The sequence below is a fragment of the Rousettus aegyptiacus genome, unplaced genomic scaffold, assembly GCF_014176215.1.
Source record: "Rousettus aegyptiacus isolate mRouAeg1 unplaced genomic scaffold, mRouAeg1.p scaffold_m13_p_1, whole genome shotgun sequence".
Classification (NCBI taxonomy): domain Eukaryota; kingdom Metazoa; phylum Chordata; class Mammalia; order Chiroptera; family Pteropodidae; genus Rousettus; species Rousettus aegyptiacus.
The window spans coordinates 19,766,970-19,794,502 of record NW_023416284.1 but is presented as its reverse complement, the minus strand read 5'-3'; the positions used below and the strand labels follow the sequence as shown (position 1 = coordinate 19,794,502).

General features: G+C 36.9%; 1 protein-coding gene across 2 annotated transcripts; it reads left to right on the top strand.

Moving 5' to 3' along the window:
• The first annotated feature begins 841 nt into the window (after positions 1 to 841).
• Positions 842 to 25,358, top strand: PTP4A2 (protein tyrosine phosphatase 4A2). Of its 2 annotated transcripts, XM_016150416.2 has the most exons (7): positions 1,068 to 1,195; positions 11,496 to 11,653; positions 13,623 to 14,316; positions 16,434 to 16,526; positions 20,380 to 20,510; positions 21,844 to 21,918; positions 22,891 to 25,358. In XM_016150416.2, exons 3-7 carry the CDS (start codon positions 14,221 to 14,223, stop codon positions 22,997 to 22,999), a joined length of 504 nt encoding a protein of 167 aa, XP_016005902.1. In that variant the 5' UTR covers positions 1,068 to 1,195; positions 11,496 to 11,653; positions 13,623 to 14,220; the 3' UTR covers positions 23,000 to 25,358. The 2 variants fall into 2 exon arrangements, with proteins under 2 accessions (XP_016005900.1, XP_016005902.1); XM_016150414.2 differs by lacking the exon at positions 11,496 to 11,653 and having other exon boundaries at positions 842 to 1,195.
• The last annotated feature ends 2,175 nt before the right edge of the window (positions 25,359 to 27,533 follow it).

Here is a 27,533-nt window from a genome sequence, read left to right as displayed (position 1 = left end):
TCCAAAGGAAGAATGGTGGAATCTCAAGGATATTTCTTGTCGTTAAAATGGACATGAAGTTGTAAACCTTGAAATTCAGGGTTTCCTCTTCATCAGGTATTTTTTTCAGTTATAGCATTGATACGTGAAAAGAGCCCAATGAGGTAGCTGATAACTATATCCATTTAATAGCTGAGGATTCTCAGAGGAAATAACTTGCCTAATAAGATGCTACATCCCGCAAGTCTTAATTTTGGTCTGCCAGGGAGGGTTTATAGGTTTGGGTGTGTGTGGCAGGCAGGGATATGGGGGAAGGTACTGAAACATCCTTTGCAATTGCAGACGCACACGCCATTTATTTGGGGCCCCGAGGGAGGGCAGCCAAGAACTAGCTACCCTGGTTCTCACTTTTGAGTTGGAAATCCCCGAGCAAAGGGCTCGGTCACCACCCCGTCACAAAAGGATCTGGCCCCAGGCCCCAAAGCTCGGGATCCGGGCGAAAAAAAGCCCTTCGACCTTGAGGGTCACACGGCAGCATCCGGCCCTCGCCCCAGCCCAGGTGCGGATGGGCGTGCCGTGGCGTGGGCGAACTCTCCAGGCCCAGCTCCGTCGGCTCCCCGGTCACATGGACACGCTTCCGCAACCAGGAGTGCGGAGCGGAACCAAGACGGAGGAGAGCGGGGGAGGCGCCGAGGGCAGTGGGTCAGCGCCCCGCGGGGCAGTGGGCGGGCCCAACCGCCGCGAGCCGGCGGGCCAGCCAGTCAGCGGGTGCGGGGGGCGGGCCGACGGACGCGCGCGCCGCGCCCCGCAGCGCCCCCTGAGGGGCGGCGGCGGGAGCTGGTTCCGGCTGCGCGCGCAGCGGTGGTGGCGGCGGCGCGATCGGCCGGGCTGTAACCGTCGTCCGTCCGGTAGCGGCTGGAGCTGCAGCGGCGGCCGGGCACGGCGCGAGGCGAAGCCACAGGGCAGCGGCGGCAGCGGGGGCAGCGGCGGCAGCAGAAGACGCAGCGGCGGCCGCAGCAGCAGCAAGACGGACTCGTGGACACGCGCCGCCGCCGCCGGGCCGGGCCGGGTGTCGCGCGCCGAGGCTGGGGGGGAGTCGTCGCTGCTGCCGCCACCGCTACCGCCGCCGCCGCCGCCGCCGAGGTGACTGAGGAGAGAGGCGCCTCCTCGCTCCCGCCGCAGCCGGACGTCAATGCCCAGTCCCCAGCTCGCCAGCGTGAGTGCGCTGCTCCCGGGCGTCCCCTGCGCCGGCACTCGGGGCCGCGGGGAAGGGGAGGGCGGGAGGCGCCGCAGCCATTAGTGCAGGCCCGAGACACGTCCCCGGAAGGAGGGCCGGGGCCCCGGTTGGGGAGAGCGCAGCCAGGAAGCGTGGAGAACGAGGGTGGGTGAGAAAGGGGGGCCATCGTGTGTGTGTGTGTGTGTGTAAGAATGTTAAGTGTGGGTGTGGGGAAATGCGTGTGCGTGACGTGGGGGAGAGTGAGAGGACTGAGTGTGCATGTGGGGGTGAGGGAAGGGTGCAGTTGGGGAGAGAGTGTAATGGGGTGTTAGGGGTAGCATGGAGGGGAATGTGTGAGTGTGGGTGAGCGTACCGGAGAGTATGTGGTGGGGAGAGTAGGAGTGTGGGTGGGAAGTGTATGCGTGGGGGTCAGTATCTGTGTAGATGGTGTGCGGAGAGTATGAGCGTAGGAGAGTGAGTGCGCGAGTGTGGGGAGAATATGAGTGCAGTGTGAGAGGTTGGGGAGGTGAATGGCAGAGGAGTGAGTGTGGAAGGGTGTGCCTGCGTCTCTTCAGGGTGTTAGCAGGCATTCTGGAGCTCTCCTCAGCCGTTGATCGTTGTGTTTGGCGATAGTGAATCCTGGTGCCCTGGGTTAGGGAGTTCTTTACAGGAGCATCTCTTCCCTGGGTTCTCCGATTCAAGTATGAGGAAAGGGTATAGAAGTGCATTCCGTGGCACTGTCATCTTCTGGTTCTGGGATTTTTTAAAGAAAGGATGTGCCTTTTTTTTTTTTGTGGTACCCCCCCGCCCCCGTTTCATGACATCGACATAAATTTCCAAATTTGTCAAGGATATGGTTGTCATCCCATTTTAGTCTGGGACTGTGAGTGCTAACTAAAACTTGTCTGTAGCCCAGGATCCAAGGCTCTTGCCTTTAGTGTCTTCAGAAGCATAAGTTCATTTGTAAAAGTACTGATGGCTTTTCACGTGAAAGGTATTTTATAGATCAGTAAATAGAACTAATATTTTTTTAAGTTGTGGCTCTTTCTAGTCCTGCAGAAAAGCTCTTAAGAAGTAATACTGATAATGATGATGATAGTGATGATGATGATGATGAAACATTGATGAAGAAGAACCATAGGTTAGTTTATTTCCTGGAATTTGTCAAGAGACATATAAAGTGTCTAGCAGTTCTAGCATCATTGTAGACATTGAACAAATGCAACTTGTTGGGAGTCACCAAACTACAACCACTGCTTGATTAGAATATGGTAGTTATTTGCTGCTGTGCTCTTATGTTACAGAATGAGTGAAGTTACGCTTTATTCAATGTGCAAAAGGATATTAAAGCTACAGAATGACATATTATTAAGGCTTCAGAATCACTTGCCAGCATACCATTGTGTTGGTGAAGATGGTGAGAAATTGTCAGTATTCTGATCTTGACATTTTAAAAGTTTCATATTGGATAGCGAATGGACTAATCATTGACATGGACTTTTCCCAGACTCTTCTGTGTAGCACGGGTTCTTGTTGAAGAGTACCTTGATGTGGATTTTATGGCTCGGTACCATATGTGACTTCTCTTAGAAATTGGAAGTCTTTCATTATGATAAGCAAAGAGTAGGGTGATCCTTTTGATAATAGCAATAGACAAAAGCATTGATGTTTCAGAAATTATATTTATCTTGGAGCTTTCTTTTTCTCAATCACTAGCATGTTCTGTTTTCCAGAATAGTAATTAATATTGTCTGTATTTAGTGGGGGGCCAGATTAATTAGTATTAAGTGCCTACTATGCACCAGGTGCTTTTCATACTTTCTTATTTAATTCTTGCGGCTACCATAAAGGTTGGTAGGTGTCCTCATTTGTTTTTATTTGGCACATAGTGAGTGATTTCTATTTGCCAGACACTGGACCTACAGAGTCCTCGTTGACTTACAGTGATGAGATGAAGAGACTTAAGAGGTTAAGTAACCTGTACCAGGTCACAAGATAATAAGAATTGGAGTTGAATTAAAAACCTAGGTCTGTCTGACACCACAGCCCTTGATTTTTCCACCACACCATTCTACCTTTGCATTAGTTTATCTCACTTTGAGGTATTTCATCCATATAGTGTGACCTAGCAGCTTTTACAGATGAGAGATGTTAAGTTAAAGCAAAAGACTGAGTGGCTGGAGACAAGGGGATCATTTAGGAGATGCTGACTCGAGGCTCTTTGGGACCTAAGCTAAGCTTTTATGTGGGTGGAGATTCTGCCTTGAAACTCTCTTGGGGCCCTAGGGTGTGTGCTTTGAGACAGTTTTTATGAGGCACCTGGCATATGTCTGGGAGAGGAAAGTCTGATTAAAGAAACTTAACAGCCTTTTATGTTTTTTAGTTTTTGGGGAAAGAGGAAGAGTTTATTGAGGCTAAGAGTTAGCTAGAAGTTGTCACTTTGTGAAAGTCCTTCTGTTTAGCTGTGTGGGATATTTACCTGAGGAGATTGTGAAGATCAAGTGAGAAAATAGCACTTTGTTAATATAAATTGCAGTACAGGTTCAAAGTATTACTGCCACTAAGACTTCTACTAAGGTCAGTTTGTTATATTTAATAGCTGGAAAAGGCTAGCAGTTTAGAATACCTATATAAATGAGAAATTGTTTAGCACTGCTGAACCGGTATAGTCTGACTCAGAACAGCCAAAGTCAGACCACTCCCTCCATGAGTCAGTCAAGTAATATTTAATTTGAAAGAACCAAATTTATAGGCAGAAATCATATCATTGAACTTTGGTGGCACTATGGAAGAGTAAATTTGTAATGGTTTTGCATATAACTTTCGTAAAAAGTGTGAAAACCTCATATTTACATTTTACTTGAAAAGATTTGTGTGAACAAGGTAAAAAAGATTTATTTTTCTTAAGATTAACTTTCTATTCATTTTGTCTTTCAATGGTAGGTAGCCTTTCTATATATGCACTAGTTAAAGACAGCTATGAGGCACAAAGTTGAAATTTAGTAGAGAATTATTTTAAAGGGCTTGACTGTACTTTCTGTTGAAATGTGGGATTGGTACCTCTAGAAAAAAGCATTTACAAATAAGATGCAGAGGACAGCACATAAGTTTTTAGCTGTTGCTCTTGGAAGAGTAAAACCTAAGATAGATTGATTTTTTTTAAGTGCTATGCCGTTCTTTAAAATTTTTGAGCAACTAGAAATCAGGATCCATAGTTTAACATGGTAATCTTAATTATGTTTATTGAGAAGGGTAGTGGTAGAGTTCTTGAGGTCTTAGAATACTTATGAAGTCCAAGCATTATGTTTCGGTTACAATATCCCCTTCTTGAGATTATTTTCTTTCTGCTGAATCACAAATCATCTCATTGCAATTCATAGTCCTATAAGTGTCATTCTTTCAGTTTTATAGATAAATTGATTTATAGATCACTTGTTGAATCACAGGTTTTGGAATCCAATTTAAAGAGTGCCAGTAAATAAATAAATGGTAGTGCATAAAAAAAAAAAAATTCCCCTTGAGGCTTAAAGTATTTAAATCTCTGGACAAACATTTTTTTTTTTTTTCCAGTTAACTCACTTTATAGGGAGCTATGTAGGAGTTAAGTAGATGTTAAGGAAGTCAGCATTTTTTTGTTTGAAATTATTTTTTTAAAGATACTTCAGTTACTTCCATACTTTTTTTACTCTTTGTGGATGTTGCTTTGAGATTTTTCTCAAGACACTAGTTGGGTGTATAGAAACTGATGATTATTCTCTAAGTTTAAAAAACAAGAGTCCTTGATGTTATAGGTCAGATAATTTTATACGTTGGATTTAGTAAATGAACAGTGGATGTCACCAGTTATAATTACTTTGGGAAATAGTGATTCGAGTCTATTAATCTGGAATGTTAGAAGAACCTTTTTAAAATCCACTTTTAGCTTCAGAACTAGTATATGTATAGAGGTGTCAGCTTTCTTCAGTTATTCTGTTTTATTGACTGAACCACGTTCTCTAGCTCCTTTGTCTTTCTGGCTACTCCCTTGGGGGCTTGAAGCCTTCCTGGATTGCTTGGTGTAGAGCTCAAGTGGATAGATATTATATAGATATTAAATCTGTTGCTCCTTAGAGTTCTAGAGGTCTAGGCTGTACCAGAAACTGTCACTACACTAGCTCCTCCATGAGAGAAGCTGTACAGCACTGCAGTCTCTATCTACTTTCCACAGTTATCCTGTGGAGTTATCAGAACCCAGGTGAGAAAATGATTCTTCTCCTGCATATCTTAAGGTGATTTTACCTACACATCTGTTTAAATCAGTATAGATTTACAGAGCACAAAATCTTTCCCAGAAAAATGCAAGGAGTAGACAGGTTACACCAACAGTTTTGATGCTACTTTAATACAATTTGTTTTTGTTTGCTTGTACCGATTTCTTTCCCATAGGTTCTGTAACACAGCATCGTCTTTTAAGCCCAGAAACAAAATTTCATCATTTGAATACAAATTTACATTGCACAGCATTGCCTTTCTAAACTGTAGAAAATTTTAAGATTAAGCTTTTCTGTGACCCTTTTTTTTTTGCTAGTTGAGCCTGTTTTGAAAAAATATTTTGACCATTAGAATAGCCTTTACCTTTAGAGAATTGATGTATTTAATTCCTTTCATAGTATTTTTGGGTTGAAATTTCATTCTTCTCAGAAAATGTTAATTCTTTTGGCATAAAATGCACACATGATATATTTGCTTTAGCAGATCAGATAAATTACTTTATTTTTATTTCTGCAGTGGTCAAAATGTTGGCTCTATACAAATGTATCATTTGACAAGAATTCAAATTCACAATCAGGTCTGCTTTCTTCTAGTTGTCTTTTAGTTTTAGTTGAGATTAGAGTGTAACTTTTTTCACTGTTTTGCAGGAAACATTCACTAGGTTGTACCACCACAGTATTTGTAAATCGTGTTTATATACATATGTCGATATTTACTGTTTTTAGTAGAAAACAAATTGATGTGTTTTCTACTTTCCATTATTGGTGAAAAGCCTATCATGAGGGAACAGAGTGACTGGTTAGTGCAGAAGGATATGAGTCATCAGCAGGATTTGTCAGCAAATTGAGAAGGATATGATGGAGAAACAATAAATTCTAGTGACATTATTCTTCCTTCCACACGTGTGGTTACAAACAAGTTTTGGTGATTTTAAATTATTCAATTAATTTAGATCTTTCTGGATGAAAAAACAGTTCAAATTGAAGTCATAGACTGTACTCTGAATTTCTAAGCTAGTAAGCAAAGAATAATAGCCTCTGACATGGAATTATAGAGGTTTTTCACCATTTTTACTTCACATTCATATGTGATGTGAAATAACTATCATTTTTAAAGATTGTGAAGGATGTGTTTTATGAAAATAAACATCAAGCCATTATTGGGCAAATAGTGGGTAGACTATTTTAAAAGGCCACTGGCAACTCCACATAGAGTTAAGCTGACCCAATGATTTGGGTTCTTGTCTGTTTGTCTTGTACTAAGTACACAGAGAGATGGCTGTGAAGTATAATGTGATTTATAAAAAGCAAATTTAGGAGAGGAAGTGAATTGTAACTTACCCGGTTTGAGGAGAAACTTAGACCAAAATGCCCTAAATGCAAAAAAATTTCTGGGGCTGAAACAAAAGATTTTGTGCTGACAAGATGTAATTTGGACTGTTTTTATTCCGTATCCTGTGCATAGAGAGCTTCCTCTCCCTTCTCCCCCTTTTGGTGGTGGATACTTGAACAGGACCTTTAAATAGGCTCAATACATTTGACAAAATAGGGAAATGAAAGAGTTAAGCTGACCCATAAACTGCTAAGCTGTGAAACATATATTTTAAATATTGCTAACAATAGCCTGGAAGTTTTTGCTTTGCATGCTGCTCCAGTGCTGTAGGTTATTTTGAAAGGTGATTCAAATAACCTTTTCCCAAGTATCTATCTTGCAACCTCAGGGAACCTGCAGCTGTTATAGTCATTTCAACTCTCCTGATATAGCTCAGAAAACATTTCAAAGTCGTGTTGACAGGGTGAATCCAGGTGTCCTTTTGGAGTTTCACTACTGAATTTGCTTTATTCCAATTGAAATTCAGAATCTCAAATACATTTCTTTATTAAAGAAATAATTGATTCAGTAGTTCTTGAATCAATATATATGTAATGATGTTGGAAACTAAATTAAGATGATTCAGACTTAAGTTTTTCTTCAGGACAGTTACATAGCCTTTTGAGATGGAAGAAAGAAGGATGGAAGGAAAGAAAATAAATAGTAGAATTTAACTTTATGGGAATGCAGCTGAGTTTTAGGTAGTTCTTATTATATAAAGGAGGTTACTTCAGTTATTTAGGAAAAGAATGTGCTTAAACCTAATAGGCTTGGGAGTCTTAAAATGCACATAAACTAAAGTTAATGGAGAGGATAGCCATGATACCTTTGCCTGGAGATGAAAAAAAGTATGAATGAATAGTATCAACTTAATAGGGCTATTTAACTTAATTTTTAAAAGATTCACTGAAAACTATAATACCCAATATTATAATTGTGCTGTTGGGATTTTTAATGTTATTGCTGGTATTCGAATTTTTAGAAAAAGTGAAAATTGGTTGTAGTGCTCTGTTACTTCCATTTAAATTTATTAATGAAAGGAAAAATAATTTGGATAAGAGATTTAGCTGGAGAACTAATCTTTAAAGGGAACAATAGAGTACAAAATTGAAAAGTAAATATTTTCAAGTGTGGTATGAAAATATTTTATGTAATTTTTGTCTTATAGTTACTTGTAGAGGTAGGAGTTACAGAAAAGGATGACTGCTTCTAATCACTATGGTACATGACAAACTTGAAAACTACTCCATTTTCATTTGGGAACAGGGAGAGCCCCAGGACCTGGGTAAATAACTGTCACTGTTCTCAGAAGCAGGTGTGATTGTTGGTTAATTGCTTTCCTCTCCTTTCTGAGTGTCAGGCCGCGTATCTCCTGTATCTCCTCATGGTTCTGAAATGTTAAGATATTTTCCCACCAAGGTCATAATTTCTTTTTATAGAACTGATTATTGATTTCTGTACTGGAACTTGATTCTCAAGTTCCCTCCTTAAATGAGGAAGTGGAAAAGTGGGAATAACCAAGGGAGTAAACTATAAAACTATTTTTTTTCTTAGCAGTAAAGAAGCATCTTGCTATTTTTAGCTTGTTTACAGATATTTCGTATCTTAATTTGTGTAGAATTTAACGCATGCATCTTTCTTTATCAACTCCCCAGGATTTTAGTCAGTAGGGCAAGAGAACTAACATTAATTTGAATTTTCTACGTTCAGGGAGCCAGATGTATTCAATTTTAATTTGGTAAATGCAACATTAGAGGGATGAACAAAGATAATTAGTACAGAGAAAAAAGCTGTTTCTACAGTGGTCGGATGAGTTGTGAGTAAGGTTATAAAAGACGAGTAAAACTTTAGTTTGAGACCAATTAACCCCAAGATGAGTGATTAATTAGCAAAGTTGATTTCTCTTTAGTTTACAAGTCTTAAGATACTTTTCCCCCACAAAATGGTCAAAATGCAGGAGATACAGTAGTACTTTACAGATTAATTTTCTTTTCTTTGATGGTTGTGAAGATTTTATGGTTTTTTGAATAGTTTGTAAATGTTGTTAGGCTCGACAAGTTCTTAGAGTTATTCAGATCCTTGATTCTTCCCTCCGCCCTCTCCCCCCACAGACTCCATATCCAGTCTGTGGACAAATCCTTGTGTGTTCCACCTCAGAGTGTATCTTGAAATGGATCTCTTCTTATGTTCTTTCTCTACAGCTATTACCATTTTCTCCTTGATTATAGCAACTGGCTCCTTCCTACCTGATCCTCTCTGGTTCTACCCTTACTATTCATATAATCTGTCTCCACATAGTAGCTAGTGAGTCTTTTAAACATAAATTGTTACTCTTGCTTGAAATCTGTTTTTTTCTCTGGAAAAAAAAAAAAAAGCCAGATACTTATATTGGCCTATAATGCTCTCTTATTTCTCCGACCTTATTCGTTCCTTTGCCATCTCTGCTCCAGTAGCACTGGCTCCCTTGCTGTTCCTAGAACACTCCAAACACGGCCCAGCTAATCCCTCTGCCTAGAAGCTCCCTCAAATATCTGTTTGGCTCACACTCCCAGGACTTGGAAAAATGTCACTTTTTTCAGTGAGGTCTTTCCCAATAGCCTTATTTAAAATTGGAAGCACTGCAGATTGCTCTGCTTTGTGTTTTTCTCCATAGCAGTGGCATGTTTTGTCTTTTTTCTGACTGCTAAAATGTAAGATCCATCCTGACAAATTTTTGTTTACTACTCTTGCTGCAACTATAAGAGTATGTAACATATAGTATATGTCAGATATTTGAATTAATAAGTTTTTAGCCAAATTTCAAGGAAATTTTCTAACTTCAGAGAATGAATTTTTAACTGTTGACAGATATTCATACTTATTTTAAGGGAAGTGCAGGTGTCTTCACTGAAGTGAAATGAATTTGTTATAGGAAAAAATTGTTGCAAGATTGTGTTTTCATGTTGCCTGTTTGTAGAAACCAAGCTGACTTGAATTTGCATGACTTCCTGTAAAGTTTCTGGTAAGAAAAGTAACAGTAAATGTATGCTTACTTGTCTATCAGACCTTTGCTTTTAGATTTTATTTTCTTAGATCTAGAATTCTTTATTGTGCATTTATATTACAATGTGCCGTTTTAATTTGGTAAACACTGGCATAGCACTTCAAATTAGAGGGTTTATTGTATCATTTGCTGTACTTTGGAAATAGAAGTGATTTCTCAATGGAAAGGTTAATGTGAGTGGATTGACAGGATTTTCAAAAGGATGCCCAATAAGTTTGGGTTACATTAAATGGGGCTGATTTTGTAAAATTCCCACACACTCTTGAATTTTCTATGTTTATATTTGAACTTAGAATTACAGTTACTAAAGCAGGACCTGAATTTTACTAGAGAATTTATTATCTTTAACAAAAAAGAAAACTGTCTTTCTGGAATTGCGTAGGTACAGGCCTGTCTGGAACAGAGGGACTAGCTAGTTCTTTTGAGGCTCTTTGTAGTCCCATGGTTATAGCACTGTTAAGAGCATAATTAAATTGCAAATCATTGTAGTGTTCATTATCATCACTCTAGAATTAAAAAAAATTAAGGTAACATTTACATGAAAAAAGTTAAAACAATTCAAAAGGTATATATTATGATAAATAATGCTTGTGGCCTTCGGTTCCAGTCCCCTTAACCCCCACACAACCACTCTTATCTCTTTGTAATCTCCCAGAAAGTCTATAGGTATGAAAGCATATATAGTCCTCACAAATGTTTCTGTATATGCTGTTACATACCTTGCTTTTTTAGTCTCAGCCATCTTTCCATAAGTTCATGTAAATGTTTTATTCTTTTTGACCTCTTCAGAGTTTTCCATTTAAGAATGGATATTGTATTTCATGCATTTTGGTTTTCGTTTAGGTAGATGTTAGCAGTAGAGTTACTGACACTGGACATTTAAACTCTTAACATACTCCAAAATTTTAAGTACTGTGTTGTATTATTGGCAGTGCACTATCTTAGTTGGTGTAGGCCTTTGCTTTCTTGCTCTTTTCCAACCCCCTCTTTCTTTATTCTTTGTCTTTTCTCCCTTCTCTTCCTCCTCCTCCTTTAATAAAAGGATTTCTCTGTCATAGCCCATTCTTTATAATCCTTCAGTGAAGTCATATTCTTTTGTTAAAAATGGAAATGTTGCCTAGGAAATGGAAATGCCCCAAATGCAACATTTTAAAAGTTAGGTTTTATAAAAGATAAAGGGTGGAGAGAAAATTTAGATACATATTTGAATTTGACATCAGTTATATTTCAAGTGAACCAGCCTCTTGTACCACCTGGTAAATTAAAATAAAAATCAATTTTTTACTTAAGAGATTAGAGCAGAATTAATGCCGGAGAGAACTTTAGAAGAAAGATTTTTTTTTGTTTTGTTTTGTTTTTTGGTAAGGTTGTACAGGTGCTGAATTTATGCTGAAATATTTGGCTCTGTAATTTTTGAGTACTTTCCAGCTGTGGTAGGTTATGATTTTTTACAGACTTTGCTTTGCATTCTTATGGGTGTCACAGAAATTGACATTAGTTTATCTGAGTCGACAGGTGCAAGAACATTTAACTGTTGATGTGTAGTTGAACTCTTGGGGGAGGGGAAGAAACAGAAGCTTGCTTTTATCTGTGTATCTGTTAACATTGATAGAACATACTGTTTTCATTTGGCAGAACTTCTTTTGCTGGGATTCTCAGTATGGTGTTAAGAATTGAAGATCTGGTAATGAATTGTCCTTATTCCTGGAAGTGATCCTTCCAAAATCAGCTTGGAGGAATAAGATGGGGTAAAGCTTATTCTGTTTGCTGAGCAGACAAACACTGGAGACCAGGTAGAAAACTTAATGTTTGAGCTGTAACCTTTTAAGCTTGGCCATCACTACAATGCAGGTCTTTCAGTGCCTTTACTCAGCTGACACACGTATTAGCTGTGATAACATCATTTAACCAAATTCAAACAGGTTCTAGAATTTCCTTGTGTTTTACACTGCACTGCATGCAAAACCATTGTTCTTTGAGTGGTTACTTTAATAATCTTCTCTCCCCTTAGTTTAAGGTCATGGAGTTGCAGACAAACCTCCAAGCAAATATTTGAAGAAAAGTTACACTTACATGAGAAAGATTATGACTTGAAAAATACGTGGATACTTCTGTTAGTTAAAATTGAAGGAAAAATAAATAGGGAGTTCAGAGACCTGGGCTCTTGTCACTTGATCTGCTACTAATAGTGTGGTCTTAGTTAAGTCGTTTTGAACTCTCTGGATCCCAAACTTTTTTTTTTTTTTTTTTTAAAGGTCAGAGAAGTTGATATCCTAGCTAAAAAATTCCTTGACTGTACAGGGAGTACTCTATGAAATGTGTAATCTAAGGTGGCTGTATTTTGTGCTTACAGTTCAAATTATGAGTTAGGGGAAGGGTGGCGGTGTGTGTTTTTGTTTTCCTGATTTTGAATGTAGAACTTTTGTGTTTTTATTGTAGTAAGTAACTCATTCTGCTGAGATACTGAAGTTCTTAGAATGCCAATTTGAATTTATCTGTCTTTCATATTTTAGGAATGTTTTAGTTTTGTATTTGTATCCATGGTAATAATATCACAAGTATGTAACTTACGAAAACAAACGCCATAAGAATATCAAAAAGAAGACTTGAGGATAGAATAGGTTAGAAAGTTTGTAAGTCTAGGTTCTACCTAATCTATATTTAGTTTCTTCCTGAATATGGATCTGTAGTCATTATCTTTCATGTCTTTTTCTGACTGGTCACAATTATCTTTTATAGAGACTTCTAATTAAGCATTTATTGGTGGCTTAAGGAAGAGGCAAGTGAAAGAACTTAGACCTTGTCCCTATTTCCAGAGGAACTGTGATTATGTTGACACTCTGACCAGCTTTAAAGATTACTGTGTTTCAAAGCAGGAGGCCTAAAATAATATTAAAATTCTGCCACTTCTTCTTGCCTTGTTTTTTGGTAGGGATTAATATTTGGGTAGGAGAGACTGCTGTGTGCATCATTGACCTTTGGGTGTTCCTGTACTTCTGAGGTAGTAATGTGAGAAATAGTGCAAAGGTAAACTGGATTAGAAAATGAGGATTGTATTTACACATTAGTTGAGTCAGCTGGCGTTCGGGTACATTGGTAAAACCACAGAACTAACAGAAGACTTAGGTTTGAATTTGGGGTCAACTAATTCATTTACCTTAGACAAATCACTTCACTTTTCTGATCTTCTTTCCTCATTCCTCGTAGGTAGTAACAACTAAGAGTTGTGAGGAAGACTCCAAGTTTTTGAAGGAAGTACTTTATGGATTAGTATTCTAACTGGGCGCCAATGCATATATTTTGGATAGAAAGAATTAAATCCTCAAAGTGGAACTTATGTAAATATCCTCTATCCATTTATAGGTACCTTATTTTAGGCAAAATATATGTGAAGGACTTAACCATCAAAGCAGAAAAATGAGATCAGTGTGAATTTTATAAAGAGTTCATGGAGGGAAGGTTTTCTTAAGGATCTTTTAATCATTTGAAAATGACTTGAGTTAGAAATAATCTTATTAACACAGAAACTTTGCTTGTTGGATCCCATTTTGAAAAAAGAAATACATACTTGACTTTTGAATCTCTGGCTTTTAAAACTCTTGGTATACACTTTTATCCTATTCTTTATAGATGACAATAATTTAGAATTGGTGTGCCATTTCAGATGGCTTTGGGCTCATAAGAATGTATTCTTGCTTTTGGACATTGTGTTTATGATGTTGTCGACCTCCAGTTCATTTTACTCATGCTTTTCTCTTCCAGGTTTTTCGTTGGAATATACGTTGCACATTTATGGCGATTCTGAGTGTGAGGGCAGACTTCTGCCAGGCTCAGCACAGTGTTTTTGCTGACAAGTGAGCTTGGGGGTTCTATGTGCCATAATTAACATTGCCTTGAAGACTCTGGACACCGAGACTGGCCTCAGAAATAGTTGGCTTTTTTTTTTTTTTTAATTGCAAGCATATTTCTTTTAATGACTCCAGTAAAATTAAGCATCAAGTAAACAAAAGTGGAAAGTGACCTAAACTTTTAACTTGTCTCACTAGTGCCTAAATGTAGTAAAGGCTGCTTAAGTTTTGTATGTAGTTGGATTTTTTTGGAGTCCGAAGGTATCCATCTGCAGACATTGAGGCCCAAGTTGAATTTGGATTCAAGTGGATTCTAAGTACTTCTGCTTATCTTGAAGAGAGAAGCTTCTTAAAGAATAAACAAGTTGAATAGAGAAAACACTGATTGATAATAGGCATTTTAGTGGTCTTTTTAATGTTTTCTGCTGTGAAACATTTCAAGATTTATTGATTTTTTTTTTTTTCATTTTCCCCATCACACACACGCACGCTCACACTTTTTATTTGCCATAATGAACCGCCCAGCCCCTGTGGAGATCTCTTATGAGAACATGCGTTTTCTGATAACTCATAACCCTACCAATGCTACCCTCAACAAGTTCACTGAGGTAAGATTGTAGCATGGTCTACTTTTTGGATTGATTTATAGATAAAATTCCATTAAAAATTAGCACCATTAATACTGTATACTTGAAACTATTAAAAAAAATTAACACCATTATAAAGAAATCTCTTATTACAAGGGCTTTTATTTCTGTGATTGGAATGTGAATGGTCATCCTGCTAATCTGTTTGAATTGGGTTGGATTAGTTATAAGATACACATTTTCTTATATTCTTTCTACATTATTAGCAGTTATTTGGTCACACTTTCAGTAATAAAAATAATTAACATTTATTGAACATTTTGTACCCAGCACTACAGTTAGCAATTTTATGCATTATGTCATTTACTCCTTACCATAACTCTTATGAGATATAGATAGCGTTATTATCTCCCTTTTACAGATGAGAAAACTGAGGTTCAGAGTGATTTAGTAATTTGCCTGAAGGCACACAGTACACAGTAGAACTGTCTCTGACACTAAAACCAATGAATATCTTGAATATTCTAATCCCTTTTTATGAAAAGCTATTACTATTGCTAAGTATTACTATTAGGAATAGTAACCATCATATACAAGGGTCCAGAAACTTAGGGAAAGAAAGATATTATAGGTAGCCTTTTAAATCTCATATCCTTTATTTTTTCTATTGGAAGTAAAAGAGAAACTCTGTTCTTCATTCAACAAATATTTGAATGTAAGGTTTTTAATCATTTCCTAGTTATTCAGTTTGAATGTGATTTCTGTTCATGTATTTTATGCAGTAGACTTAGAGAGGTGAATGAACTCCTAGGGATTCTAAATCTACCTCTCTCATTTTACAGATGGCAAAACCAAATTCAAAAGAGGTTTTGACTTGTTTGAGGTCACAAATATTTGCCATAAGAAATTCGACCATAACCTTTCAATGGCTACTATGAAGTTCATTTAAATGGGATTTTATTTGTATTTTGAAACTTCTTAAAATACTTGGCTCAATATTATACTAAGAACTTTCCTGAGTATACTTTATGAGAAGGCCTTTCTGTGAAAAATAAAAGTCCTTTAGCAATCAAAATAACTTTAATCTTTAGTTAACCAAATGATGGATACTACTTCTACTTCTTCTAGGAGATCACTGTTCCTGCTTATTTATACTAATAAATCCTTGAGCTTCTTAACTTTGTGTACACAGTGTACAAGTTGATACTAGGTCTGTGTGCCCTTAGATTGTTCAGTCACCTTTAAGCCTGGCTGAATTACGTGATACTATTTTCAGCCTGTGGATTCCTTGGCCATAGATTCCAAAAGTGGCAGAGGCTACTGTCCTCCTGCAACTATAAAAAGATGTTGGTGGCCCCTTGAAGATAGGTGGTTACTTGTTAGGCATTACTGTAGGAGAGTTTTTAAAGGAGCAAGGCTTTTGGCTGTAGTTGTTTGTATGTTAGTTGGCTTTGTAATATAATATCATTTTTTAACCTTAATTTCAAAATAACTTGTTTCTTTAAGTAAAAAAAAAAGCAGTAAGTACTTACTACATAAAAGTCAGAAGATGTAGATAAGCAAAAGACAATTAACTGTTAATGCCTAACTTCTACTAGATTTTTTCCTCTGTATATATGCATATATTTATAAATATTCATACAGATAAAATCACAGTGTATATTTAAAAAAATCTTCCCCTAACCTTCTTAGTATTATTTGTGCAGCTGTTATAGTATTCTGTGTGGATATGCCATACTTTCTTTAATCGTTCCCCTGTTTTTGGACCATTAATGTTGTTTCCATCTTTTTACCATTCAGATAGCCTGAACTGAACATGCTGGCACCTATATCTTTGTGTATATCTTTATTATTTTGCTAGTAAAAATTCTGAGAAGTAGAATTTCTAGGTCAAAGTATATGTGTGCTTGTAAAGTTTTTGTGTTATGCTACTAAATTGCCCTTCATAAAAGTGAGTCTTATTGATGCTTCCACTTCAGAGTGCAAGAGTGTCCATTGTATATATTGTCACTATGAGAATGATTTTGATCTTTCAAATGATGAAGAATGATGTCTCATGGTTTCAATATATAATAGTACATTTTTAAAGTTTTGGTTACAGATTCTAAAAGCAATTTTTAAAATATTTTTCTTTAAAGGAACTTAAGAAGTATGGAGTGACAACTTTGGTTCGAGTATGTGATGCTACATATGATAAAGCTCCAGTTGAAAAAGAAGGAATCCACGTTCTAGTGAGTGTGTAGTGTTTTTTCACTACAAGTTATCCCATTCAAATATAGATATTTTTTAAATTGGCACATAGGTTGCATTTTGAGTTTACACTAGGAGCTACAATGTTCATAACAACCTTTAAATTCCTTTGGCTTGGCAGTTTTGTTCATTCTTGCCCTTAAAGTTTATACTTGCAGAGTATTTTCAACAAATAAAAAGTAAAATGTGAACACTTATTTTAAGAAAATGGAAATTTGCATTTTGTTTTTTCTAGGAAATTGATGAAATATTTAGCTTTTAGTTTCTAGGCTACTGGTTTGAATCTTACTGAAAGTAATTTCTATCAGGCATTCATAAGTCTTATGGAAATATTCTCTCATTTTCTTTGCAAGTACAAATCAGTTACTTAATATTTTGTGATTTACTTGTAGCGGACAAAAAGGTGGGAAGAGGATAAGGGAGAGGGAGAAGGCATCTTGTTCCAGAGTTATCAGCATACTTTTTGATAGGTTCCTAAGAAGCTTTTGTGTGATTATATTTTTTTCATAGTTTAGTTTGAGCATAAAGTGATTGGAATTATTTTAAATTCTTTCCTAGCCCCTGTATATGCAATTTTGTTATCAAAACAGGAGCCTCAGATTAGGTAAAATGTTATACCTTCTTCCCTAAATAGTTGTCTAAATTGCAGGACCACATAATAAAATGACCTTGTAGTTTTAGAGCTATTTGACTTAATTACGAGAAGGCATTATAGTAGGAAGAGAATGAGATTTTTTAAAGTAGTTGGTTAAGAAGAAAATAATAAGATATTGGTATAAGGTTATGTTCCTGTTTTTTATTGAGAGGTAATTCTATAGTTTTTACTGCATTGATCAGTAGTTGGACAGACACTTCATGCAAAGAAAATAAATGTGTTATTGATAAGGCAGTCATCTCCTATCTGATTCATAAAATTTCCTCACCTCTCTTTTGGTGAAACACAATAACTAAATAGCCAAGCATTATGTTTTTTAAAAATGTATTTGAATAGTATGGAGTGGTAGTAATTTGCTTGCATTCCCATCTCTAAATGACTTTAAGGTCTGCTGGATGGAAATCACTGGGGATAAGTATAAACATGTATTAAATGTAGCCTTGTGTTAAAAAAAAAAAAAATTGTTTTTAACTTCTGAAACTGGGCTGAATATAAGTTCTTTTTCTTGTGAGTGCAGTAGTCCCCCCTTATCCACAGTTTTGCTTTCCACGGTTTCAGTTACCTTGTGGTCAAAACATAGTCTTAAATTATTAAATGGAAAATTCCAAAAATAAACAGTTTTTAAATTTTAAATTGTGCGCTGTTCTGAGTATGTGATGAAATCTCACTTTTTCCCTCCTAAGACGTGAATCCTTCCTTTGTTCAGCATATCTACACTGTATGTGCTACCCACCCATCAGTCACTTAGTAGTTGCCTGTTATCAGATAGACTATTGTGGTATTACAGTGCTTATGTTCAACTAACCCTTAGTTTACTTAATAATGGCCCCAAAGTGCAAGAGTAGTGATACTGGCAGTTCAGATATGCCAAAGAGAAACTGGAAAATGCTTCCTTTAAGTGAAAAGGTGCAAGTTCTTTACTTAAGGAAAGGAAAAATATCATGCTAAGATTGCTAAGATCATGGTAAAAATGAGTCTATCTGTGAAATTGTGAAGAAGGAAAAAGAAACTTTTTTCTTTTGCTAGTTTTGCTGTTCTACCTCAGACTGCAAAAGTTACTGTTACAGAACGTGAAAAGTGCGAAGTTAAGATGGAAAACGCGTTAAATTTGTAGGTGGAAGACATGAACAGAAAATATGTTCCAATAGATGGCAATGTGTTGTGCCAGAAAGCATTGAGCTTATATGAACACTTAAGCAAGGGATCCCCTGAAACAAGTAACACCAAACCATTTACTGCAAGTAAGAGATGGTTATACAGATTCAGGAATCAGTTTAGACTGAAAAATATAAAAATTACTGGAGAGAAAGACACCACATTCACATAACTTTTATTACCTTATATTACAATTGTTCTGTTTTATTATTGTTAATCTCTTACTGTCCCTAATTTCTAAATTAAACTTTAACTAAGGTATGTATGTATAGGAAAAAACACAGTATATAATAGAGTTCAGTACTATCTGCGGTTTTATGTATCCACTGGGGGTCTTGGAAGCCCCACAGATAAGGAAGGACTACTATATGTTCTCCAGTGGGTAGATGAGAAATCAGTTTGTTTTGACAGATGGCAGGGTGAGAAAATGAACTGTGGATTAACTATAGTCTGTTTGAATCAGTAATGTTGATGAAATAGAAATAAACTAAAGAACTTGAACTAGTTTGTAGAAGATAATGGTAGATCTGGGATTTATTCCAGGCTTTTAAATCTGGGCTTTTGTTTTGTTTTGAATAGCTGTGATCAGATAAAATTAAAGGGCTAACTTAAGCTTGAAAAAACAAGGACACTTAAAATTAAGCTTGGAATTTCTTTCCTTTCTCCAGACAGATTTTAAGATAGATTATTAATTTACTTTTGCTAAGTGAAGAGGGTTTAGGACACTATAAGAGAGTATCTTCCAAATCAGATCTTTCAATCCTTTGATCAATGCTCTTGCAAATTAGAGGCACGTTGGAAAAGACTAATGGTGGTTTCAGTTATGTCAGTTTGAAGTCAGATGCTTCTAAATTATTACTTTAATGATTTTTTTGATAGAATCTGTTTATTTGAGTAAGTGAAGCATGTTTTATGTTATTGTTAACTAGGTGCATTTTAGGGAGTATAGAGGAAGTAAACACTCAACTAAGGTACTTACTGCTATTTACAGTTAAACTCTTTAGTGACATTTATAATGATAACTCTGACAGCCCTTTAATTGTGGGATGTAATTGACAAACATAATGTACCATCATGGCTAATGGGCTACATGAAGTGTTATAGTGGTGCCAGTAATGAGTAGAGAATCAGTTTAGTGCTCTGTCACTTTTCTCTTTTTCCTTCTCTAATATCTTAAAGTGTCCTTATCCAGTCTCATTAGAATAATCTTAATGTTTTTTTTGTTAAAAAATTCCCAGTGTTTTGCATTTCTGTCCTTGAAGGTAGATGGAAGAGAGAGTATATAAAATGTGAGTCCCCTTTCCCCTTTCTTCAAAGCTGATTTGTTGTTGGTTTCTTAGGACCTACTTAGCAAGGAAAGTAAATCCCTACGTATATTCCGAAGGCACATGGGGTTCGTCTTAATTAAAAGAACAACCCAAACTGATGAATATAAAAAGAGAAAGGAATACTTAAGAAAAAGGTCCCCATATGTTCGATACCCTGTCATGTGTCACTTTGCTTGTTAAATGTGATATGTATAACTTAGGCAGAGCCTTAAAAATATTTGTTTCTTCGCTTTTTTATAAGTGCAAAGGTGATTGTATGTTTCTGTTATGATATGCTAACTGTTGGAGACTTCATATCAGAGAGTCTGTCTCTAAAGAAAAGACATCGTCTTAGAATTATTTGGGGGATAATCCTCAAAAATACTTGTAGGAGACCAGTAAGATACCAGTTGGTATACTTCTTTGCTAGAGTGGACTTTTAAATCATAGTGACATGTATTATACTTTCTCTTACTTTGTCTTGGCTTTAATTACAGTTTTCTCTATTATGTCTAATTACCTCTCTGTTCACATAAAATATTTGAGAAACGCATAATTTCTTATCACTGATAAGAGATTTCCACATAATAAAATCAGACTGTGACTGCACTTCATTGAGAAAAGCTCAGTTATTTGGCACATGTGAATTTCGAACTTGGATCATTTTCAGTAGTGGAGAAAATATCAGTGTAATGTAAAAGATGTTTTTCTTTCCAGGATTGGCCATTTGATGATGGAGCACCACCCCCTAATCAGATAGTGGACGATTGGCTAAACCTGTTAAAAACTAAATTTCGTGAAGAGCCAGGTTGTTGTGTTGCAGTGCATTGTGTTGCAGGATTGGGAAGGTATGCTCTTACCCTTTTGAATGTGAATTCATTATAAAAAATTTCACTTTGATAGAAATTTGCATTTATTTCAGTAAATATTAAATTGCCTAAAAGGAAAGGAAATGAGAACAAAAGCTGGCGTATGGTTTCTCAGAGCTGCTTTTTATATTTCATTAGTTGTCTGATTTGATGCCATACTAAATTTAGTGGGTGATGGTTCAGAATATGTTTTGAAACTGACAATGTAATTATCTTATCTTTGAGCTAAAAATACAGTCTTAATTCAGTATGTTTTCTTTTTCTCCCCATTTCAAGTAATCAGGTTTAGGTCTTTGAATGGGCAACAAAATTAAAATGTTAGAGTTTGAAGAATCTATGCGTACATGGTTAATTTTGAGATGAATGGGAAGTTAATAGGTGGAGAGCAGATGGCTGAACTTTAAACTCCTGAAAGGAGATGTATGGAGAATGAAAATTAACTTTGATTTTAAAACCTTTTTTCTTGAACATTGCATGGAGTGGTGTAACAACATTCTCATCAGCAGTAGATTGAATATCAGTTTATGATGTGGACTTTTACTCAGAACATTAGTGCAGGCTGCTGTTGCCTCAAGGTGGTGGTGACTTAGGCTGTTAACCTCCGGTCACTCCTTTTGTTTGCTATTTTCTTCTTTGCAGTTTAGTATAGTTTCTTCAGGTTCAGAAGTTTCAGTCCTTATCCTGAAGGGCAAAGGTAGTGTTCTAACTTAACTTGGGACAATTTTATAACTAGTAGCTATTTTAGTTAGGTAGTCCAAAGTTGGTGCCCTCTAATGGACTTTTTTTTTTTTCTTTTATCAGTTCCTTTGTTACATTTTAAAAAGATATACAGAGGCTGTTCTTAATTACCAGTTCTCTGACACAAAGAATTTTGTCGAAGTCTAGCAAGTTTTTAGTATTTGATAAGGAAATCAAATCAAAATCGATTCATAATGAAAATTCTGAGACATTTAAGGTAGATAGTACATTTCATCATTTATTTTACTGTGATAATCATTAAAGACCAATGAAGAATTTTTGTCGACATATATAATGTGAACATTTGAGATAAAATGTAGTGATTTTTTAAAGAGTAACCCTCTCTTATTAAAGATTTAGAATTTAGTGCTTTGCTAAAAATAGATAATACTATGGAAGCTATAATGATACTGATATTTTTATTGTATAGGAGGGTATCAAATATTTTAGTACATACATAGGAAAAAGGGAAGTTCAAGCTTTGCATTATATTGGTAATAAGTAATCTTAGGTTTTAAGAAATCTTATAATTTCAAACACATGTGAGTATTTACAAATGAGTTTCTCTCTGCAGGGCACCTGTGCTGGTTGCACTTGCTTTGATTGAATGTGGAATGAAGTACGAAGACGCAGTTCAGTTTATAAGACAGTGAGTATGAAGTTTTATGTTCAGAAACACATTAAGCAAGATCATAAAAGAGGAAGGATTTATGGAAAGTAACCATTTGTAGTATGGAATAATTTGCCAGCTTTGGACTAAAATAATGTTTTTTCAAAGATATCAAAAGAGCAAATGATAAAGGGACTCATAATGCTACTGGCTCCCAGATTTAAAGATTTTCTAATTTAGGTGGCAAATTTGGCCATTGTGGAATATGTCCAGTATGTGACTTGAATATCTAGAAATCTTTAAAGTTAATAGCTAGATAGTAGTCTCAGTGATCTTGTGTCTCTTTCAGTGGATGTCTAACATACCTTAAAAATGCAACTCGCTATAACAAAGAGGTAAGACAGAATCTATAGAGGAGCAATTAATCACCTAGGAGTCTCCAGTGACTTGTTCAGGCATAAAATCAGGATGGTAGTGCCCAGACTGATCTTGGCATCAGTTTAGAATAATGGGCCATGCTATTTTGCTGTCCAGAATTCTTTGGCTATTTTCTTATCCTTTCTCCCTTTTCTTTAAAAATAAGAAAAGAAAAAAAATACTTGTGACAGAGTGCATGAAATGGATGGTAACAGCTCTAGGAAGGTAACATATTTCAAGGAATGCCATCTGCGCTGCTGCTTCATATAAATACTTGCTCATGCATCCTGAATACTTGCTACCAATTCTAATCTGAAGACTATATTAATCTAATTAGGAAAGGTATAGTCAGATGTTTCTAGATGAACCATTCTTATCTTTATTAAATGATTAATAGACGTAAGAGTCAGCAAATAAATTTTGTCTATTCTAGGAAGGCACAGAAAGTTTGTGTTTCAACTTAAGAAGGGATTTTGTATGGGAAATATGCTGGTTTTCAGCCGTGTGGAGTTAGAAAGGCCGTAGGTCATATATAATATATTTCAATGAATCAGGCAGTTTACATGATAAAGATTGCCATTCTTATATTTTCAGAAAAAGAAGGGGAGCATTCAATTCCAAACAGCTGCTTTACCTGGAGAAATACCGACCTAAGATGCGATTACGCTTCAGAGATACCAATGGGCATTGCTGTGTTCAGTAGAAAGAAATATAAACGAAGGCTGACTTGATTGTGGCATTTAAGAGGGAACTCTTGGTACCTGGAAATGTGAATCTGGAATCTTGACTGTGTCATCAAAGTAGTGATGGATTTAGTACTCCTCAACCACTTTCCTCATGATTGGAAAAAAGTAAACAAAAAAAGAAATCCCTCTATAACATGAATAAAATGTTTAAGAAAAGAAAAAGAGAAAGAAAAAGGGATTAATTCAGTGAAGGATAATTTTGCTTCTAGTGTTGGAGTTTGAATTTCTGCCAGGATTGAATTATTTCAAAATCTCCTGTCTTTTTTAACTTTTTCAAAATAGGTCTCTAGGGAAAACCAGCAGAACATTAGCCTGCGCAGAACCATCTGTTTGGGGAGCACGTTCTTCCATTATGCTTGGCACATAGATCTCCCTGTTGTGCGATTTCTTTCTTTCCTTTTTTTTTGGGGGGGGGGTGAAGTGGTGGGGTATATTTTTCCTCTCTTCTCTCCTTTTCCCTGTCCTCTTTTTTTCCCCTCATACGAGTTGTAGATGGAATAGGAGAGGTCTTTGTTGCTGTAGATGTGTGTGCAGTCTGGCAGCCTTAAGCCCACCTGGGCACTTTTAGAAAAAAAAAAAAAATCCAAAAAAAAAAAAAAAAGCAGTGGCATATATATTATACAATCCAGGTGGTTTTTAGTGGGGTGTTCATGTTAGTTTCTTAAAAACTATTCAGCATTAGGCGAAGTAGCCAAGAGCCTTTTGTTTGGGTTTTTGTTTTGATAAATTAGTGGGGAAGTGGCATTTTAAGATGAGTCTCTTTTTTCAAAGAACTTAGCTAAGAGTCGAGTTCTTCTCTTTTCCAACCAATGAAGCTAAGTGGGTATCCCAGAAGCTTTTTTCTGAAGGGGAGTACTCCAGGCCATCACTAAAGACGTGTCCAGGCAGAGTTAACACACTTTCTATACCTTGTAGAATTGTGGGCTGTAGCATTACTCTGATTTTCTGTCTAATGTTGTCAGAGAGTGCTGGTAGTTTAAAATTTTTATTTTAGGATTTATTTGTACTCTGAATTTTCAAGAACAGTCAGAGGAGTAGCAGCAAAGACACAATATTTTGGACTTGAGAAATGCCCGTGATGGGCATTTTCCAAACTGCCCCCTATATGTACAGTTCAGTTTAACCACTGATTGCCTTGTTACTTTCTTACTAGGTTCTTTATGAGATTGAAAAAAAGTGTGCTGGTTCAAAACCAACAATGCCTAGCGAGTATGTGTCCATAGGCCCTAACAGGGTAGGAGAGAGACATAGAGCAGCCCAATGAGTAGCAAAGGGACTGCATTGTTAGTGAAATTGGTTTAGTGTCATTTTTGCTGAATCTTTGTGGGGTTCAATATGCTGATCTAGAAAAACGGTCTTTCTGCTCTTTTGCAGAAGGCAGTTGTGGCTGGGCTGCGTCAACAAAGCAAGTCGAAGGACCGTCAGGGGCTCTTGCACTCTTTATCTAAATTTCACAAACTTTATAGTGCTCTGCTTCTAAGGATTTGAATAAAGGCTTAGGGTCATCTTGTCCTGCTGGAATTTGCTGTGCAGAGCCATAAACTTCCCATTTTATTAGGATCAGCTAGGCCAGTAGGAATGGACCGGGACCTTGTTTCACTGATGATACCTCAGACGTTGGCTGGCTGTGTGAACTGCATATCTCTTATGCCGGAGTTGTTTTGCTTTTTAACTAAATGAAAATCTGTAGCTTCTCTCCTCCCCTATCCCAGAAAACAAAACAAAATAATGCTTTTTGAAATTGTTTCTAGAATTTTAACATGAAAAATGATGGTACTGTCTGTCCAAAATTCTTTATATCAGAACATGATGATAGATTTCTTTAACATAGACTCAAGATCAAAACAGCATATCTTTCAAGCTCAAATAGACTGTTGATTTCAAGGATTTTGATCAATATCATAACAAACCTTTTTCCTTTGACATGGCTTTAATTTTTGTTGTTTGGGTGGAGGGAGAGAGAGACAAAGAGTCAGAGAAAGAATGCGTGTGTGCGCGTGTGTGCAGTGTCCACCAGTATCAGTGCCTGCCTGAGTTAGGGAAATACATTCCTGGTTCTGTATGAGAAGGGTAATAAAGCAACATGAAACATTAGCCCTCATTTGTTTTAAATTACAGATTAATGTTAATTGTTCTCAGAACTGGATTTTCTTCCTCAAAATTAAACATTTTTTCTTTTGGATTTAATGAAGTATTGCTAGCCGAAGCCAGTTTGACATAGTGAGAGAGATGTCAGACTGATGAAAGGTGTGCAGCCTGATTTAAAACCAAACCCAGAACCCTTTTAAAAGAACAATAAACATATTTTACATGCTCTTTGTTTGTATATTTGTTCTCTACCCCCAGGTTGAGTTTTATTTACGTCTCCTTAGAAAATTTGGTATTTTCAAGACCTGATTAGGGTCCTGCTAATTACTGCAAGGAGGTGAAATAATTAGAGGTTGGGAAGTTCAAGGATTTCATGCCATCCCGGAGTTCAATAAAGGCAAACTTAACTGTAGTTGGGGTATATCTGGTACATTTTCAGGTTCAGTTCTTGAACACAACACTAGGAATTTAGCAGGTGGTCTCATTCCAAAGGACCTATTTATGACATAGGTTTTGATGAAGCATAACTTTTTACTTGAACTCTTAGAAAAACAGGAAGGAGGATCTGTATATATCATAGGATTGAGTGGTGGGGAATTTTCCCAAACCCTGGGTAAGCATTTATCCATCCATCCAGAGAACAATGTGCTAAGGTACCAAGGATGAAAAGACACTGATCCCACTTTGGAGGACCTCTGTCGAGGATTTTGATATGTAGACATAAACAGTAAGTGGTTACAGTATTATGTGACATAATTCATTGATCCTCTCACCTGTCTTAAATTTTCCACCTCATGTCCTTCATTACCCAGCTTAGGTTCAGTGGACCATGGTTAGTTACAGTCAGTCTTGGCTGCACAGTAAATTGCCTTGCCCCATCTCTTGCTTCGTTATATGCACTTGCCTGGCTCAACTCCATTTTTGGTTAAGTTCAGTATGCCCCCTTCTCTGCACTTGTGCAACTGAACTTGCTGACTCTATCTCTGTGTTTAGTTATGACCTCAAGCAGACATTAATACCATCTGACAGTCCTACATTTCTCTATCCCATTTACTCTTTTACTTACCTTGAAAACTTAAATTTTAATACCTTTCCCATCCTCAGCTTATGACCTTTTATTTAAAATTTAGAAAAGGAAATTTCCACAGGCTCCTACCATCACGTCTGTGTTTGTATGCTCTTGTCTTTTCCTCCAGTTACATATTGTCCTTGTCCTACTTAGGGCAAGCTCTTCCACTTGTGTACTAGATTCCATCCCTTACTCCAAGGGCCCAGATTTAGCCGTTCTGTTCATTCCCCTCTGCTAGATCATTCCCTTTAGCCTATAAACATGCTATTATTTCTTCCATATTAAAAGGAAATCTTTGACCATATACATCTTTCCAGATGCCACATATGCATCTTTTCAGATACCATCCCTTTTCTCTGCTCTTCATAGCAAAATTCAAAAGAGTTATCTACCTCTACACTATTTTTCTCTTTCGAACCCAGTCCAGTGAGGATTTTGACTCCACAGAAACTGCCCATGTAAAGATCATCAGAAACCTCCATAATACATAATCCAATGGTCAATTCTCAATCCTTTTTTTTTGACATGTCAGCAGAGGACACAGTTAATCACTCCTCTTTGAGATGCTTTATTTACTGTGTATGCAGAATAATGACCTACTCCCCACTCAAAGATGTTCACATTCTTAAATCTCTGGAATGTATAAATATCTTACATGGCAAGAGGGGCTTCGTAGCTGTGGATATGTGGAGGATCTTGAGATTATCCTAGTATCTGGGTGGAACTGATATAATTGCTTGAGTCATAAAGAGCTGAGAATCTTTCCTGCCTCAGGTCAGAAGATGTGACTAGGGAAGTATGTTTGGAGAGATGGAGTGTCTGGGTTTGGTGGATAGGGGAAGGGGGCCTCTAGAACCTGGAAAAACCAAGGAAACATTTTCACCTAGAGCCTCCAAAAAAAGCCTGCCCACACCTTGATTTTAGTCCCATATAGAGCTTTTATAGAACCGTAGGATAATAGGTTTCTGTTACTTCAAGTCACTTCTAAGTTTGTGTTAATTTGTTACAGCAACAATGGAAAACATACAGATTTTTGCCTTCTAGGACACATACTCGAGGTTTTGCCTGGTTTAGCAGCTGCACCTCAGTTTGAATTCCAGGTTCCTTGTTAGCGCCTCCATTTATACTGTATTTACCTGGACTCTGGACTCCAGACTCATTATCCAATGCCTACTTGACATCTTTCATGTATGTTTCCTAGTTCAAAGTTAACTGCAACTCCTGCTCAAATGTAACTTTGACCTTCCACGACCACTCTTTTTAAATTTGCCACCAGCACCCCATTGGCATGTTCTATTTCCCTGCCATGCTTTAGTTTTCTCCATAGCACCACC

Bases quoted from the DNA above. Each gene is read 5' to 3' on its own strand.
- PTP4A2 (XM_016150414.2), top strand. From the start codon at position 14,221: ATGAACCGCCCAGCCCCTGTGGAGATCTCTTATGAGAACATGCGTTTT. The intron at 14,317-16,433 runs GTAAGATTGTAG...TTTTCTTTAAAG, and splicing joins CCCTCAACAAGTTCACTGAG to GAACTTAAGAAGTATGGAGT. The intron at 16,527-20,379 runs GTGAGTGTGTAG...TTTTCTTTCCAG, and splicing joins AAGAAGGAATCCACGTTCTA to GATTGGCCATTTGATGATGG.